Here is a 15,941-nt window from a genome sequence, read left to right on the forward strand (position 1 = left end):
ATAGTGCACCACACTTCATCAGTTTACGATACCCGGATTGATAATTTATGTAGAGCAATTTAAGACGTTAAATTGACTAAACACACCTGCTGGCTAGAATCTCTGAATATGTCCTTTGAGCAAATATTTTTGAAAATCAACTTTTTGGGTTGCAGAGTTGATGCTTCTGGGTTTCATATCGCTTCTACTGACAGTTGGATAGAAGCCCATTTCCATGATTTGTATACCCAAAAAAATAGCTTATATTATGCTTCCATGTAAGAAGGAAATTGATTCTAGCGATATAAAGGTGGAAGGGGATAATGACCAAGAAAAGGAGCGCATGCAAAAAATTCTATGGGAATCAATGTTTACTGAACAGGAGGTCCCATGGAGATGCGTCTTAGCTCTGAGGGTAGCCAACATTATAGCTCCGCACATGTAAAGGCCAACCCTTCTCTTAGTCTTAATGCACATGGTTTCTTTATCCAGGTCCTATGATTCTTTACTTCAAGCTCTATTTCTTAAGTTGAAAAAAAAAACAACCTCACTAGCTTTGTAGCTTTGAATTACAGGTTGCAGAAATTGTTATAAGACAATGTTGGGGTAGACAGCAATAAATTATGCTCTAACGTTTAATTGTGAGGTCGTTGAGTGGATCGCTGGTGCCCAGATCTTGCCACAAGAGAGTTCTGAACTTTCCAACACCAGAAAAGTTGAAAAAGGGAATTCAAGTGGGGGAATTGGCTGATTCACAGATGTAGGGAAAAAGTGGAAAACAATTGGCCATCCCATGCCATTGATGGACTTGGGTATGGATTGATGGACTTGAGTTCACGTTTATACTAACAAATTGAGTGACTTGGCCTTCCCATGCCATTGCATTGACTTGAATGACTCCACAGGAGTCCAATTCTTGAGTTCTTTATTTACAAAATTCAAAGCTACAGTAGGTAGTCTTCTTTCATACACCAACAATATTAAAAGGATAGCCTCACCACGTCTGTATTCAGAGAGAGGGTTCCCATGCTCGAATTCAGGATTTGGGAATTGAAAATATGATATTGTGGTTGAGAGTATCAACCCTAATTGGGAATTGTTTTAAACTGCTGAAATTTCGTTTTTAAGGTTGTGGTGAATTTAGAAGCAATTACCAGTCCTCTGAGAAGAATATGGCAGGAGCTGACAGTGGCAATGATCGTTCTCTAGAGCAAACTCCTACTTGGGCAGTAGTAGTTGTTTGTTTTGCATTTGTGGCCATCTCTTTACTTCTTGAACATGTTATTCATTATTCTAGCAAGGTAAAGTTTTGCTTAGATTTCAACTGTGCACTTTTTGGTTTAGTTGAATTGATCTTACTTCGGTTCAGTTCTGCATTCAGTTTGTCTTGACTGGTAGAAATGTGATAAATTTTGGCTTTTGAAATCACCAACAAAACACACTTTTAAAACCCAATATGAATGGCTCATATTCCATATGTCATCAGTGATTAGAAGTAGAATTATTGCTTTAGTTGTTACAGGAAAAGGAAGCTGATAGAGGAAGACATGATAAACAAATCTGCAGGATTACAAGTTTGTAATTCTGCTTGCATTTGTACTAATAAAGCCCTTTTCTGTCATTATATTTACAATGGCTCTCCAGAAGAAATAAAAAGGCTCTACATGAAGTGCTTGAAAAATTGAAAACAGGTAATGGATACTCGAAACCACTCATATCCACCATGTTGCTTCTTGTAGTCTATCCCCCAAATACTCTGAAACTAATTTGAACAACAAATTTATGCTGTTTTAAATAGAACCTCCTTCTAAAATGGTTACATGGGTTGAACTTGACAATATCTGTTTTATGTATTTAACTGATCTGCTTAGATTGCATTGGTAGCTTGTTTTGGATTTTCTAAATTGAATTTCGGCCTTTAATTTTAGGCAACTACACTGATTTCTTTTAGCACCTGCTGGCTAGAATTTCTGAATATGTCCTCTGAGCAAATATTTTTGAAAATCGTCTTTTTGGGTTGCAGAGTTGAGGCTTCTGGGTTTCATATCGCTTCTACCGACAGTTGGACAGAAGCCCATTTCCATGATTTGTATACCCACAAAAATAGCTTATATTATGCTTCCATGTAAGAAGGAAATTGATTCTAGCGATATAAAGGTGGAAGGGGATAATGACCAAGAAAAGGAGCGCATGCAAAAAATTCTATGGGAATCAATGTCTACTGAACAGGTGGTCCCATGGAGACGTGTCTTAGCTGCTTCTGAGGGTAGCCAACATTGTAGCTTCACACATGTAAAGGCCAAACCCTTCTCTTAGTCTTAATGTGCTTGGTTTCTTTATCCAGGTCCTATGATTCTTTACTTCAAGCTCCATTTCTTTAGTTGAAAAAAAAAACAACCGCACTAGCTTTGTAGCTTTGAATTACAGGTTGCAAAAATTGTTATTAGGACAATGTTGGGGTAGACCGTAAGAAATTATGATCTGAAGTTTAATTGTGAGGCCATTGAGTGGATCGCTGATGCCCAGATCTTGCCACAGGAGAGTTCTGAATTGTCCAACGCCAGAAAAGGTTAAAAGGGGAATTCAAGTGGGGGAATTGGCCAATTCACAGGTGTAGGGAAAGAGTGGACAACAATTGGCCTTCCCACGCCATTGATGGACTTGGGTATGGATTGATGGACTTGGGTTCACGTTTATACTAACAAATTGAGTGACTTGGCCTTCCCATGCCATTGCATTGACTTGAATGACTCCATAGGAGACCAATTCTTGAGTTCTTTATTTACAAAATTCAAAGCTACAGTAGGTAGTCTTCTTTCATACACCAACAATATTAAAAGAATAGGCTCACCACCTCTGTATTCAGAGAGAGGGTTCCCGTACTCGAATTCAGGATTTGGGAATTGAAAAGACGATATTGTGGTTGAGAGTATCAACCCTGATTGGGAATTGTTTTAAACTGCTGAAATTTCCTTTTTAAGGTTGTGGTGAATTTAGAGGCAATTACCAGTCCTATGAGAAGAATATGGCAGGAGCTGACAGTGGCAATGATCGTTCTCTAGAGAAAAATCCTACTTGGGCAGTAGCAGTTGTTTGTTTGGAATTTGTGGCCATCTCTTTACTTCTTGAACATGGTATCCATTATGCTAGCAATGTAAGATTTTTCTTAGATTTCAACTATGCACTTTTTGGTTTAGTTGAATTGATCTTACTTCGGTTCAGTTCGGCATTCAGTTTGTTTTGATTGGTAGAAATTTGATAAATTTGGCTTCTGAAATGACCAACAAAACACACTTTTAAAACCCAATATGAATGGCTCATATTCCATATGTCATCAGTGATTAGAAGTATAATTATTACTTTGGTTATTACAGGAAAAGGATGCTGATAGAGGAAGACATGATAAAAAAATCTGCAGGATTACAAGTTTTGAATTCTGCTTGCATCTGTACTAATAAACCCCTTTTCTGTCATTATATTTACAGTGGCTCTCCATAACAAATAAAAAGGCTCTATATGAAGCGCTTGAAAAATTGAAAGCAGGTAATGGATACTCGAAACCACTCATATCCACCATGTTGCTTCTTGTAGTCTATCCCCTAATACTCTAAAACTAATTTGAACCACAAATTTATGCTGTTTTAGATAGAACCTCCTTCTAAAATGGTTACATGGGTTGAACTTGACAATATCTGTTTTATGTATTTAACTGATCTGCTTAGATTGCATTAATAGCTTGTTTTTGATTTTCTAAATTGAATTTCAACCTTTAATTTCAGGCAACTACACTGATTTCTTGTAGCACCTACTGGCTAGAATTTCTGAATATGTCCTCTGAGCAAATATTTTTGAAAATCGTCTTTTTGGGTTGCAGAGTTGATGCTTATGGGTTTCATATCGCTTCTACTGAAAGTTGGACAGAAGCCCATTTCCATGATTTGTATACCCAAAAAAATAGCTTATATTATGCTTCCATGTAAGAAGGAAATTGATTCTAGTGATATAAAGGTGGAAGGGGATAATGACCAAGAAAAGGAGCGCATGCAAAAAATTCTATGGGAATCAATGTCTACTGAACAGGAGGTCCCATGGAGACGCGTCTTAGCTGCTTCTAAGGGTAGCCAACATTGTAGCTCCACACATGTAAAGGCCAAACCCTTCTCTTAGTCTTAATGCGCATGGTTTCTTTATCCAGGTCCTATGATTCTTTGATTGATTTTCCTGCCGAGATCGAGTTGATTTAGACCATCTTGAAATTAGCTTCCCATACAAATTTCAAATATTTATTTTATGTTGGATTTTACTTGATAACTCTGCTGCTTTGTATTTAGGGTAAGTATCCTCTGGTTTCCCAAAGCGGCATGCATCAACTCCACATCTTCATCTTTATGCTGGCAGTTCTCCATGTGTTATATAGTATCTTAACTGTGGCACTGGCAAGAGCAAAGGTAGGTGGAAGGGGAGATCAATTATTTTGTCCAATAATGTTCAGTTAAATTCTGCCTTGGGTTTTTTATTTTGACCTCTGCATGCATTTATATCCTTTGTTAATACTGAGATCTACAAGTCCTCTTGATGCCTAGATGAGGCGTTGAAAAGAGTGGGAAAGGGAATCACAAACTCTGGATTATGAGTTTTCAAATGGTGAGTTGATGTTCTTTTATTTCTTCTCCCTTAATTGGGTTGCTATGGAATCTTATTTACTCCATTCTTCGGAGACTCTTTAAGTTGAAAAGTAATAACTGGTTGGCAACCTGCCAATTCTAATTGGGATATACTGTGTTAGTTATAGGGTGATTGGTCAATGGATCTTAGTTCAAGTAGTTTGGTAAACAGTTTGTTTCCCAACTATGTGGGTTCAAGTCTCTAGAGACATGTTGTAAGTTGTAATTGGCCTGTTTATAGTATTTATGAAATAGTTGTAACTGGTTTAATAGTGATAGCTGATCTTTCAAGTTACCGATTCTCCAAAAAAATCTTGTTTTAGTTAAAAAAATATGTTATAAGCTGATTGAGTAATGTTTTTAAATATAGAAGATTGAAAGGACACAAAATGAATCTTTTGGGTTGGGTAACTTTTTGAGCGTGCTAAGAAAACTGTATATTGAGGCAATTGCTTGCTTTATTGGTCCAAGCAGATCCTGCAAGATTCAAATTAACCCAAGAAACCTCATTTGTAAAGCGTCATATGCCTTTATCAAGCCGAATACCGATTCTTAAATGGATGGTAAGTATTTCATACTTGCAAATGATCTATGGATATATCTGAGTTTGACCTTTGCATGTTAACTGAGAAATATCCAGTTCTGGTTTAACATTAATTTTCCTTGGATTTGCAGGTATGCTTCTTTCGACAATTCTTTTGGTCAGTAACAAAATTTGATTACCTGACCTTGCGCCATGGCTTCATTGTTGTAAGTCTTGATAAATTTAAATCATCTTTTCCATTTCATCTTTGTTATATCAGCACCCATATCATTTGTGTAAGGAATCTAATTAGTACTATAATTTTATTTATTTATTGGAACTGTATAGGCTCACTTGACCCCGAATAGCAAGTTTGATTTTCATAAATATATCAAGAGGTCATTAATTGATGACTTCAAGAGGGTGGTTGGAATCAGGTTAGTAAAGATTTCCCTGTTCACAAAAGCTTTGGTCTTCAGAAATAACATTAGGTTTCCTTCTTGGTCCTTGCTATGTCAACTTCTTGGAATGTTTTGAAAATCCCCTTGAATTTTACCTAAACAGAGGCCTTTTGATGCATTATCTGCAGTCCTTCCTTGTGGGCTTTTGCTGTAATTTTTTTGCTTCTTAATTTGTATGGTAAGTCTTCAAGACTCATCTCTCCCGCCAAAGACATAATTTTGCATATTCATATGCAGTTTTCGCTTTTGTTCAATTAATATTTTCTTTTGGATTGGATGTGTTTCTCTGAGCAGGATGGTATGCGTACTTTTGGCTCTCTTTTGTTCCCTTAGCTGTAAGTAAACAAAAGTCTTAGACTAATAGGATTGTCTTATTGATGATGTGAGTTAATGACCTGAAAAGTTTCTTGATTGAATTCTTCGGGCTTATTGTCATTCGATCTTGAAAATGCGCAGACGGTTTTGTTGGTCGCCACAAAGCTACAAGTTATAATAATAGAGATGGCCTTAGAAATTCAAGAGAGGCATGCTGTAGTTCAAGGAACTCCCATAGTGCAGCCAACAGATGAACTTTTTTGGTTCAGTCGTCCTAAACTTGTTCTTTTCTTGATCCATTTCACTCTATTCCAGGTATCAAAATGGTTTTCACACCAATGCCTCATTGACAAATTCTATTTCTGAATCTTGTTTACTGAATATTCATGGAAATGACAATGCTTTGATGGTTAGCAAACTTACGTTATGTTCTGCAGAATGCTTTCTAGCTTGCTTTCTTCTTGTGGATATGGGTAAGCACTATGTTCATTTAGTAAAGAATGAACTTTTGCATGTAGAATCATTGGATTTACTATTATAACAATGGTAGCATATTGCAGTGCTAGGTGTTTTAAATCAATTTTAGTTTACACAGCTACAAATTTTCAATTCCGATCCCTCTGTGCACCTTATTTAAATTTGACTTCATTCTTGCAGTACGAATTTGGCCTGAGATCTTGTTTTCATGACAGGTTTACTTTCATCATAGTAAGAATTATCACAGGGTAAGTATGCAACATATAGACTAGTGTGCTAATTTATATTTTTTTGGGTACATGTAAAGGAAATTCTAGCTTCCAAGCAAACTTCATCATTTTAACTGTTTGCTTTTTATTTATTTAATATCATTATCTCTTCTTTGACTTAGCACTACTTGATTGTTTTGCAACTTTAATATGTGTAAGAAGAATATTAAGAGTGACCTTATTACGCATCTGATAAGGATTACCTTGGGTTGCTTGTGTTTGTGTCTAGGGTTGCTGTGTAGTTTCTATGTAGTTACATCACACTTCCACTTTATGCCCTTGTGACACAGGTCAGTCTACTCCATCTTCATTGAAAATGCAATCAGTTTAGGTGTTTGACAAGATCGATTGAACTTGAGAAAATGCTGGCTTATATAATTACAAAAAAGGAGAGCTACATCGTCCAAGTATTCACTTAGTGTATTCACCTGGTTTATTTTGTACAGAAATAGATTAATCAAACCCTACATTGTGATATTAAATATCTTACTTGTACTGATAAAATTAGAGATAAGGTGTCACTTGATAATGCATTAACACAGTTGTTTAATGAGACCACTTTTGATTTTTTTTGGTTAATTTTGCCCAAAATTTGAGTAGAAATTGTTAAAACCATAGTTTCTGATTAGAAATAGGGGAAATTTTAGCTTTAAGTTGTTGAATTTGCACAATCCAAATGTTTAAGGGATTTTTCAGGACATTGAATCCATTTTTGTACTCAAAAATACAATTTAAACAATGAAACATTGTGATCTCACCAAAAATCGTGTCATCAGATTTCGGTGAAACGGTTAAAAAATCACCTCATTAAAAAATAGTTAAACTCATAGTAGACAAATTTATCAGGAGATAGAAAACAGTGGAGTTTAATTTTTTTTTTGTACAACAGTTATCTCTCTATTGAGAGCTTCAGGTAAAGCCTCAGAGGATTTTCGAATGAAAAGTATGACCACTCTAAAATATGCTTCCTTTTGTTTGTTAAATTAATTTTTTTTGTGGTCTGGAGCCTTCCAGAAAAGCAGAGAAATAGAAGTGATGATTTTTCTTTAAATCATTTTAATTTTATTTCTTGATATAACCCTGTTTGTTGATAGATAGAGAACATCCATTTTACCCTGTTTGTTGATAGATAGAGAACATCCATTTTACCCTGTTTGTTGATAGATAGAGAACATCCATTTTTGGGGCAAATTTTGTTTTTCCAGTATGTACAAATGTTTTAGTGAACTTTTGGATTGTTCAAAAACACCCTGTTCTGGTTAAATATCATGTATAAAGGAATGTGCTCTTAAAATATGATGGGATATTTTTATGCAGATGGGATCTCACATGAAGAAGACAATATTTGAAGAATAGATAGCCAATGCTTTGAACAGATGGTAGAAAAATGCTAAGAAAAAAACAAAATGAGATAGAAAGTCAAAGCATTCTTCCCCTGGTTTCACAAGCAGACCAACTGTGTTTTCGGGATTTCAAAGCGGAGAAACAACTCCAATCCATGGATCTTCTCCATTGCATTTTCTCCGAAGATACAAAATAGCAAGAGACATGGAAACTGCAGATGCCTCTGAGAGATATGACCACTCAGAATCCAGCGCATCAGATTCAGAAATTGATGCATCTTCTTCTTATCCTCCCCAGCTTAATCAACCTGTTTTGGTTACCGAGGCCCCTGAGGATATAGAGACTACAAAATATCCCAGTTCAAAAGATGCACACACAAATGATGACAAATTTCCCTTTCCCAAAATATAAATGTTCCATCCACATCATACAAAAACCTGGTTCAAAACCAATTTATATCTAAATTTGACTTATCTTCTTCGTTTGCCAGTGGTTGTTGCTGTTCTTCTTCCCTGGCTTTTGGCCATCACTGATTAGGATTAAATTATCATTGTTCTGTTCATTCGTTGGAAATTTCAGATAGATTATATGCTTATAATGCTCACGGCACCATGATTTGAGTTTGACAGGCGGTCACTCGGTAAGCACTTGCTATGTAAAGCATGATTTGAGTTTGACAGGCGGTCACTCGGTAAGCACTTGCTGTGTAAATGCACTCCTCTGCTTTTTAATACGACAACCTAAAAATCTGCGTCTTACTCATTAATGGCTATCGATTATGTCAAAAACTGTGTTTAAATGGTTTTAAATTCTAGGTTTTCAAGGCTTTTAGGGTTTTCTAAGCGATTCTTAGACCGACTCTGCCGTTTTACTGTCATTCTTTAACTCGTGCATAGCCTGCAAACAAATGTGCATATACTGCATCTGGTCTTTATGATTAGTTTCTGTCGGCCTCGGCCTATTTTTCAGCTTTCTTTTCCTTGCTCATCTTCTGCAAGATAATTTCTCTGTCATTTTCAGTTTAGGATTAATTTTGCTAAAATATCGCGAATTTCTTTTACGTTTTATCTTACCAGTGTAGCAGTTGTGCCCTCCCATGTGCCTTCAAAATCTCCAAGGTGGACAGCATTTTGGAGTGATTTTGCATAAGAGAGATCCAATTCTTCTCTCCACATCATTCTTGACACATCTGGTAGCTTTTTTTTTCCTTGAGCTTTAATGTGTTATAAAAAATCCCGATTTCTTTTCAAGTTGGGTTTTTTTGATGTTATAACTTATTTTTCAACTTCTATGGCTGTCTGGGGCTTGGCATAGTTTTTAGGCTGGTGACATGTTTACACACCAGTTGTGTAAAGGCAAAACACTCTTCTGCTTTATATGTGTTGTAACTTGTTTTATGGTGCATCTACAGGCTGCAATAGTTAGTGCACAAAACTTCTGGAAGCAAGCCAATTATTTACACAACAGAAACTTGAACAACACAGACGATCCCATAATGCCACTACATAACATATGCCTTGCTTCATTTATCTTGAGGGCCAAGAGCCAGTAAGACATGTTTCCTTTCTAATTTATGGCAAACTATACTTTAGGAACTATTGAAACTGTAGAAAAATTTGGAACGTTAAGAAGGCATTCAATAGTTAAATAAGCCACCTTTGATGCTATACATGAGCTTCCAGTGTTGGTTGGCAGTTTGACTTCTATTATACCTTCTGACAAAAACCTTCGATGCTATTTATGAGATTCCAGTGGTGGTTGTCAGTTTGACTCTATATTATCATTCTCCAGCAAATGTGAATCAGTGATTCAGACCTTGATTCTATGTTGACCCATTTCATTTCCCAAATAAAAATGTATTACAAATCCTGGCAGCCCAAATTAACTTAGGCAATGGTTACGAAGGTACCATGCAGTGATTGTGAATCCAACCTCCACTTCAATGACTTATGAGGAATGCAAAGTGTTGAAGTTGATATTCCTTTGTGAGGTCCCAACATGAATCCTTGACTGTTTCTCTTTTTCCAAGGTAATGGTTATCAGAGTCTAATGACTATCAGGAATACAAAGTGTTGGAGTTGATATTCCCTTGAGAGGTCCCGACATGAATCCTGGACCATTTATCTTCCTCCATGGTAATGGTTATCAGAGTCAATCTTGCCTCTGCAAGTGCCACACACTAAAAAAAATATATTAAAAACTTCTTCACTGTATAATACTTTTACAGTAACATGGACCCCATTTCTTTACCGCTGAAAAGACCATTTATATTACAATCATGCATGCTTCTGTTTTAGTCTCTCTGCTTTTAAATTGCGAATTTAACACTTTCATTTCAACTTCGATTTGGTTCCTCCAACCTAAATCCAGAGCCGCATTGCTGGCGCAGCCTCTCTACTACTCTCTCATCCCACCGCAATTTGGGACACCCCTTGACATAAAGATCCCCTAATGATTGACAACATTCAACTCCTTCCAACTCGCCCAACTGAGGGCACCCTTCAACAATTAGACATCTAAGTTTTGTTAGCTGCGCCAAATCCCGTATGCTCTTCAACTTCGCACAATCGATTGCATACAACTCCTCCAAGGACACCATTGTTTCAACACTCCGCAGCTCCTCAAGTTCGTTACACTCTTCAATGTGCAACTCTTGAAGCATTGGAAGACCACAAAGGCCTTCTATACTTCTCAGATTAATACGCTCGACATGCAATTCCTTCAACTTCCGTAAGTGACCTAGCGAAGGCATCACCGTCTCCAGCAAAGGGTTTCCTATCCACAAAACTTCTAAATCACTGGGGAGTTCAAAAGCACTTGGCAATTCTTTCTTCAAATTTGTGCCCCTCAACTTCAGTACTTTCAGGGACCTTTGATGCCCCAGTTGCGAGGGCCATACTTCAACTTTTTTACAGCCGGAAAGATCTATATGCTCGAGTGTTCTTATATTTCCAAATGCTTTGCATGAGATTCTTAACTTAGAACAGGACCCGGCATCAAAATATTTAAAGCTACTTAAACTCCCGAAAGAATCTGGCAGCCTCTCCAATTTCAGGCACCAACCCAGGCCCAAGCTGTGGAGGTTCGACAAGCTGCCGAAAGAATCTGGTAGCCTCTCCAATTTCTCACACCAAAGCAGGGTCAACTTATGTTACCAGAAACGAGAAACGGGAAACAAAATGAGAAAAAACAACGAAACGAAGTTTGGAGGTTTCGCATTCAAGAAACGAGGAGAGAGAAAAAACAAGAAAAATGTGAAAAACATAAAACAAAGCATACATCATCCGCATTCTCCAATAATGTGCTCACATAGACCATTCTCGAATATTCATAGTGAGAAACAAAGCTTGTGTTGCTTACATAGGTCATTCGCAAATATCCATGTTTGATCGTTTAATAGTGAAGAAACCTTTGGCATTGAATTCAAGCTTGATTTGACCTTTCCATTTCCACTTGATTTGGACCTAGTGAGAGTGGGATTTTTTTGAAGGCCATATTCCTAGAAATTTCCTGATGAGTACATGATCTGGCATATCATGTGTATATTCTGCCATATTATTTGAGCGGACCTCAAATTTGGGCTATATTGTAGTATTTGGTAAGCAACTACTAGGATGTAGTTTCTCTAGTTGGGTAATAGGATAGTGAAGATTGAATTGAGCTCCATTGGGATTAGGGAATTGAGCCAAAAGAAGAGGGTTGTTTAGAACTACTACTACCTTCAACTATTTTGCTATAGGAAGAAGTGTTGCTCCCTCCACTGACATTTTGCATAGAAAACGCCAAAGGGTTGAAAACCAGAAATGCTACAACTAGACAAAACCTAAAAAAAATACCATCAAACTTTCAAAACTTTATTGTTAATCTATTATAATAGTAATTAATCTTTATATTTATAATAGTAATTAATGTTCATAATAATAAAAATAATATATAAGGTAACCATGTGCATTTAAATTTATAATTTTGTATAAAGAGACAATTTTTAAATGTTAAATACTATAAAATTATATAAGAAAATCTACACTAAATATACTTTTAAATAAAACCAACACAAAAATTAAGAAAAAATAATTAAAACATAAAGCAACACATCCTAATAATATAATTTTAACAAACAAAATCTCTAAATAAACAATATTGGTAAAGAAATTTTAAGCTAAATACAGCATACTATGAAAAAGCTTCTAAACACTATCCACAAAAACCAACTTTCATTTTTTTAAATTGGACTCAACTTTACAATGAAACCAACAGTGCAAACAAAAACAAACCAGAGCAACGTTTCTGGAAAACCAACCTTTGCCTTTTTCTTATTCTGCTCAACGTCCATTAGAACTAGACCAGCATTACAAATGAACCAGAACAAACGTTGCTATGAAAACCGTGTCAAAAAACCATTCGTTTATGGAAAAACCGGTTTGATGTAAACGAAAACGACCGTACGAAACGGCGTTTTCCGTACCGTTCCATTTTCTTTGCGTTTTTCTTCGGAAACGAATGCTCCCGTACCGTTTCTGATAACATAGGGTTCAACCTGTGGAGGTTCGACAAGCCGCTGAAAGAATCTGGCAGCCTCTCCCATTTCCGGCAACCAAACAGGGCCAAGCTGTGGAGCTTCTACAACCTGCCGAAAGAATCTGGCAGCCTCTCCAAGCACACAGGCAGGTTCAAGCTGTGGAGGTTCGACAAGCTGCCGAAAGAATCTGGCAGACTCTCCAATTTCAGGCAATCAAACAGGTCCAAGCTGTGGAGGTTCGACAACCTGCCGAAAGAATCTGACAGCCTCTCCAATTTCTTGCATGAGGCAGGTTTAAGCTGTGGAGGTTCGACAAGCTGCCGAAAGAATATGGCAAACTCCCCAATTGAGAGCACGAAGTCAGGTCCAAGCTGTGGAGGTTCGACAAGCTGCCGAAAGAATCTGGCAGCCTCTCCAATTTCTTGCACCAACGCAGGTCCAAGCTGTGGAGGTTCGACAAGCTGCCGAAAGAATATGGCAGACTCTCCAATTGAGAGCACGAAGTCAGGTCCAAGCTGTGGAGGTTCGACAAGCTGCCGAAAGAATCTGGCAGCCTCTCCAATTGAGAGCACGAAGTCAGGTCCAAGCTGTGGAGGTTCGACAAGCTGCCGAAAGAATCTGGCAGCCTCTCCAATTTCTTGCACCAACGCAGGTCCAAGCTGTGGAGGTTCGACAAGCTGCCGAAAGAATCTGGCAGCCTCTCCAATTTCTTGCAATCAGACAGGTCCAAGTTGTGGAGGTTCGTCAAGCTGCCGAAGGAATCTGGCAGCCTCTCCAATTGAGTGCACGAAGACAGGTCCAATTCCTGCAACTGCAAAGGTGCCTGCAAGATCAAGCATTTCGAGTGTAAGAAAGATGGGAAAACCGTGAGAAATAATTGAAGACCCTTTTATGCAATATCGATAGACAAAAAGTTTAGATTTACCTGCGATATGTCTTGCCATAATGTTCTCAATACAGCGCCCTCCACTTTCAAAACCCTTAAATTCTCAATATTAATCCAGGAAGGTAGACAAGTGTAGGGACAATGACGCCAAGAAAGCCATGAGAGATTTGGCGAATGCACCCGCAAAATACGATCTAGCAGATGTCCTTCAGTCTCAACAAGTTGAAAATTCATGACATCACAACCAAGAAAACGATAACGTTTCCGCTTCCCCAACACTTTTGAGCTCGTCCCCACTGGTTTGGTGCTATGCCCCTCAGGGAGAAGACAAATTCCGCATGCTTTGCTTAAAACCTGTTCATTCGGATGGAGAATTAAGAAACTGTACACAGATTGCTACGGTTAAATTTAAATATTTTGAAGGTGAAAAACGAAGGAGAAATTGAAAAAGGTTAACTATTTAAAAAGTTTGAATGATTGAGGACTTACAGAGGAGTAGTTGTGCAACCAATCATCAATGTTCCCGGTGGGACGCCAAAGACGGCGCGGCGTTTCTTCCTCTGCAATCTGTCCTCCCAACTCTCGCAGTTGATCGTGCATATGTATCACATTTTTATCATCTACTTCAACTAGACATTTGCCCTCTAAATTTGTAAGCCCCGGCAAACCGTTCCAGTCTGACGCGTCCCAAACTGCTATGGCACTTGTTTTGCTTTCTCCTATGAAGAAAAAGGTGATATCTAAAAAGATCTTCTGCTCCTCTTCGCTGAGTGCGTCGTAACTGATTTTTAATCTCTTCTTTATATCAGGTGAAACTTTCATTTGAACTTTTGATTCATTAAGTTTAGCAACCCAATATGTTTCATGTTTTCCAAAGAGAAGTGCCCCAAGCACTTTCAAAGCTAAAGGCAGTCCATCGCATACTTGAAGAAACTGATCTACAAGATCTTCAAATCCTTGGAGTGGATTGGTTTGACAAAAGGCGTATGAACAAAAGAGCTGTTGCGAGTGTTGTCTGGGAATGCACAACTGTTCCACTCCTGACCTTTCCAGCACATCTTTATACCGAGATGTAATTAAAATAAAGCTATCCGGACTTAAGACATCTTTAACTGGTAGAAGTGCCTCTAGTTGATCATCATGATCTATGTCATCTAAAATTAACAAGACATGAGCAGATTTGAGATGCTTTTCAAACTTCCCTATACCTTCATAAATGTTATTTATATGCACTTCTCTTTCAGGCAGGCCCTGAGTCAGGCCCCTCAGAAGCTCCCTTTGCACCGAATGTAATGAGCTTTTATTAGCCTTCTCTCTAACATCCGATAAAAAAAAGGACTTATTGTACTTGGAACTCATTCTATTGAAGAGTTCTAAAGCCAACGTTGTCTTCCCCATTCCACCAAGGCCGACTATGCCCGCAACCTGGATTTTTCCAGCCTGCTGTTGCTTCAAAACTGTAGCTTCAAAATCTGTGACTTTGTCATTTAAACCAGTGGGATGTTTGGCCACATACAACCCTGGTTTTCTAATCATTTTACCCACACGTTCAACGATCTTATCTATCATGTGCACCTCGTCACTAGATATTCACCCACAAAAACACCAACAGAAAATAAATAAATAATTGAAAGCATAGGGCAAAGTATCATATATAGTGTATACATAGAGAGGGGTTTGGAGGTCTTACCCGTTATACTTGCCGTTCAGATCAAACCCACTTATGTCTGCAACAAAGGAAAGAGCATCTCTCCACTTCTGAATAGTGGCGGGATCATATCGTAGCTTCTCTTCTTGTGTTCGAGGGTCGAACGTTGTCTTCAATTCGAGCTGGTGCAAGCTGAGACCATAACCTTTAGTTTTGTTCTGATCTGTCCACCTAAGATCAGCCGGGTTGACATGGTAGAAAACAGGGATAATTGGAGCCCCAGACTGTCGCATGAGGAGGAGTTCATGTAAACACCAACGGGATTCTGCATATTTTGGTGAAAAGACGGCAACGTGGACGGAGGCGTTTCTAATAACAGCTTCTAATTGAGAAGGAAAAGGTAGTCCTTCCTGCAAATCCTGTTGATCTAAAAAGGGTCTCAATCCACGTAAAAGAAGAGCACGGTAGAGATGGCCGGCAAAGTTCTTCTTCACTTCCCCACGATGGTTGATAAACACATCGTATTTATCAACAGCGGCGGTGGAAGAGGAGGAAGCACCATCCGAAGATCTCTGATCTTCCATTTCAATTTCTTCGATTTCACAGGGGGTTTGGGGGATTGGGTATGCCATTGCCAATTGTTCGACGATTATACGAACTGAAAGAGAATGATAAATTGGGTGCTGCGATGCTCTGGATGGTCAATGCAGAGGGAGGAGACGACGTTAGGAGGTGCAGAGGTGGGGATAAATTGTGAAGGCAAGAAAGTGGAGAGTGCAGAGATTACATAAAGGCTCCTTGTAGAGGCAGAGGGTAATAGAATAAGGAAAATATTTGATTTGCAAGGCCATGAACC

The 15,941-nt window shown here is 38.0% G+C and overlaps 2 protein-coding genes and 1 pseudogene across 2 annotated transcripts in view; 1 reads left to right on the forward strand and 2 right to left on the reverse strand.

Moving 5' to 3' along the window:
- The window catches only part of LOC149260886 (H/ACA ribonucleoprotein complex subunit 3-like protein), a 51,796-nt gene extending 39,344 nt beyond the window's left edge, over positions 1-12,452 (reverse strand). The window contains exon 1 of the mRNA XM_089421265.1: positions 12,333-12,452. Within this exon, the coding sequence (XP_089277391.1) occupies positions 12,333-12,365 (33 nt within the window). The 5' untranslated portion in view covers positions 12,366-12,452. The remainder of the gene's footprint in view (positions 1-12,332) is intronic.
- LOC149260887 (MLO-like protein 6) lies at positions 1,152-8,237 on the forward strand (annotated as a pseudogene).
- LOC149260888 (disease resistance protein Roq1-like) lies at positions 12,236-15,733 on the reverse strand. The gene is made up of 4 exons (XM_089421259.1): positions 15,128-15,733; positions 13,927-15,019; positions 13,477-13,791; positions 12,236-13,374 (listed from the first exon to the last, which is right to left on the reverse strand). Exons 1-4 carry the CDS (start codon positions 15,715-15,717, stop codon positions 12,757-12,759), a joined length of 2,616 nt encoding a protein of 871 aa, XP_089277385.1. The 5' UTR covers positions 15,718-15,733; the 3' UTR covers positions 12,236-12,756.
- Between the last annotated feature and the right edge of the window lie 208 nt (positions 15,734-15,941).

Source organism: Pinus tabuliformis, chromosome 6 (assembly GCF_031772625.1).
Source record: "Pinus tabuliformis cultivar Carrire ecotype Pingquan chromosome 6, CPIR1, whole genome shotgun sequence".
In the NCBI taxonomy this organism is placed as follows: domain Eukaryota; kingdom Viridiplantae; phylum Streptophyta; class Pinopsida; order Pinales; family Pinaceae; genus Pinus; species Pinus tabuliformis.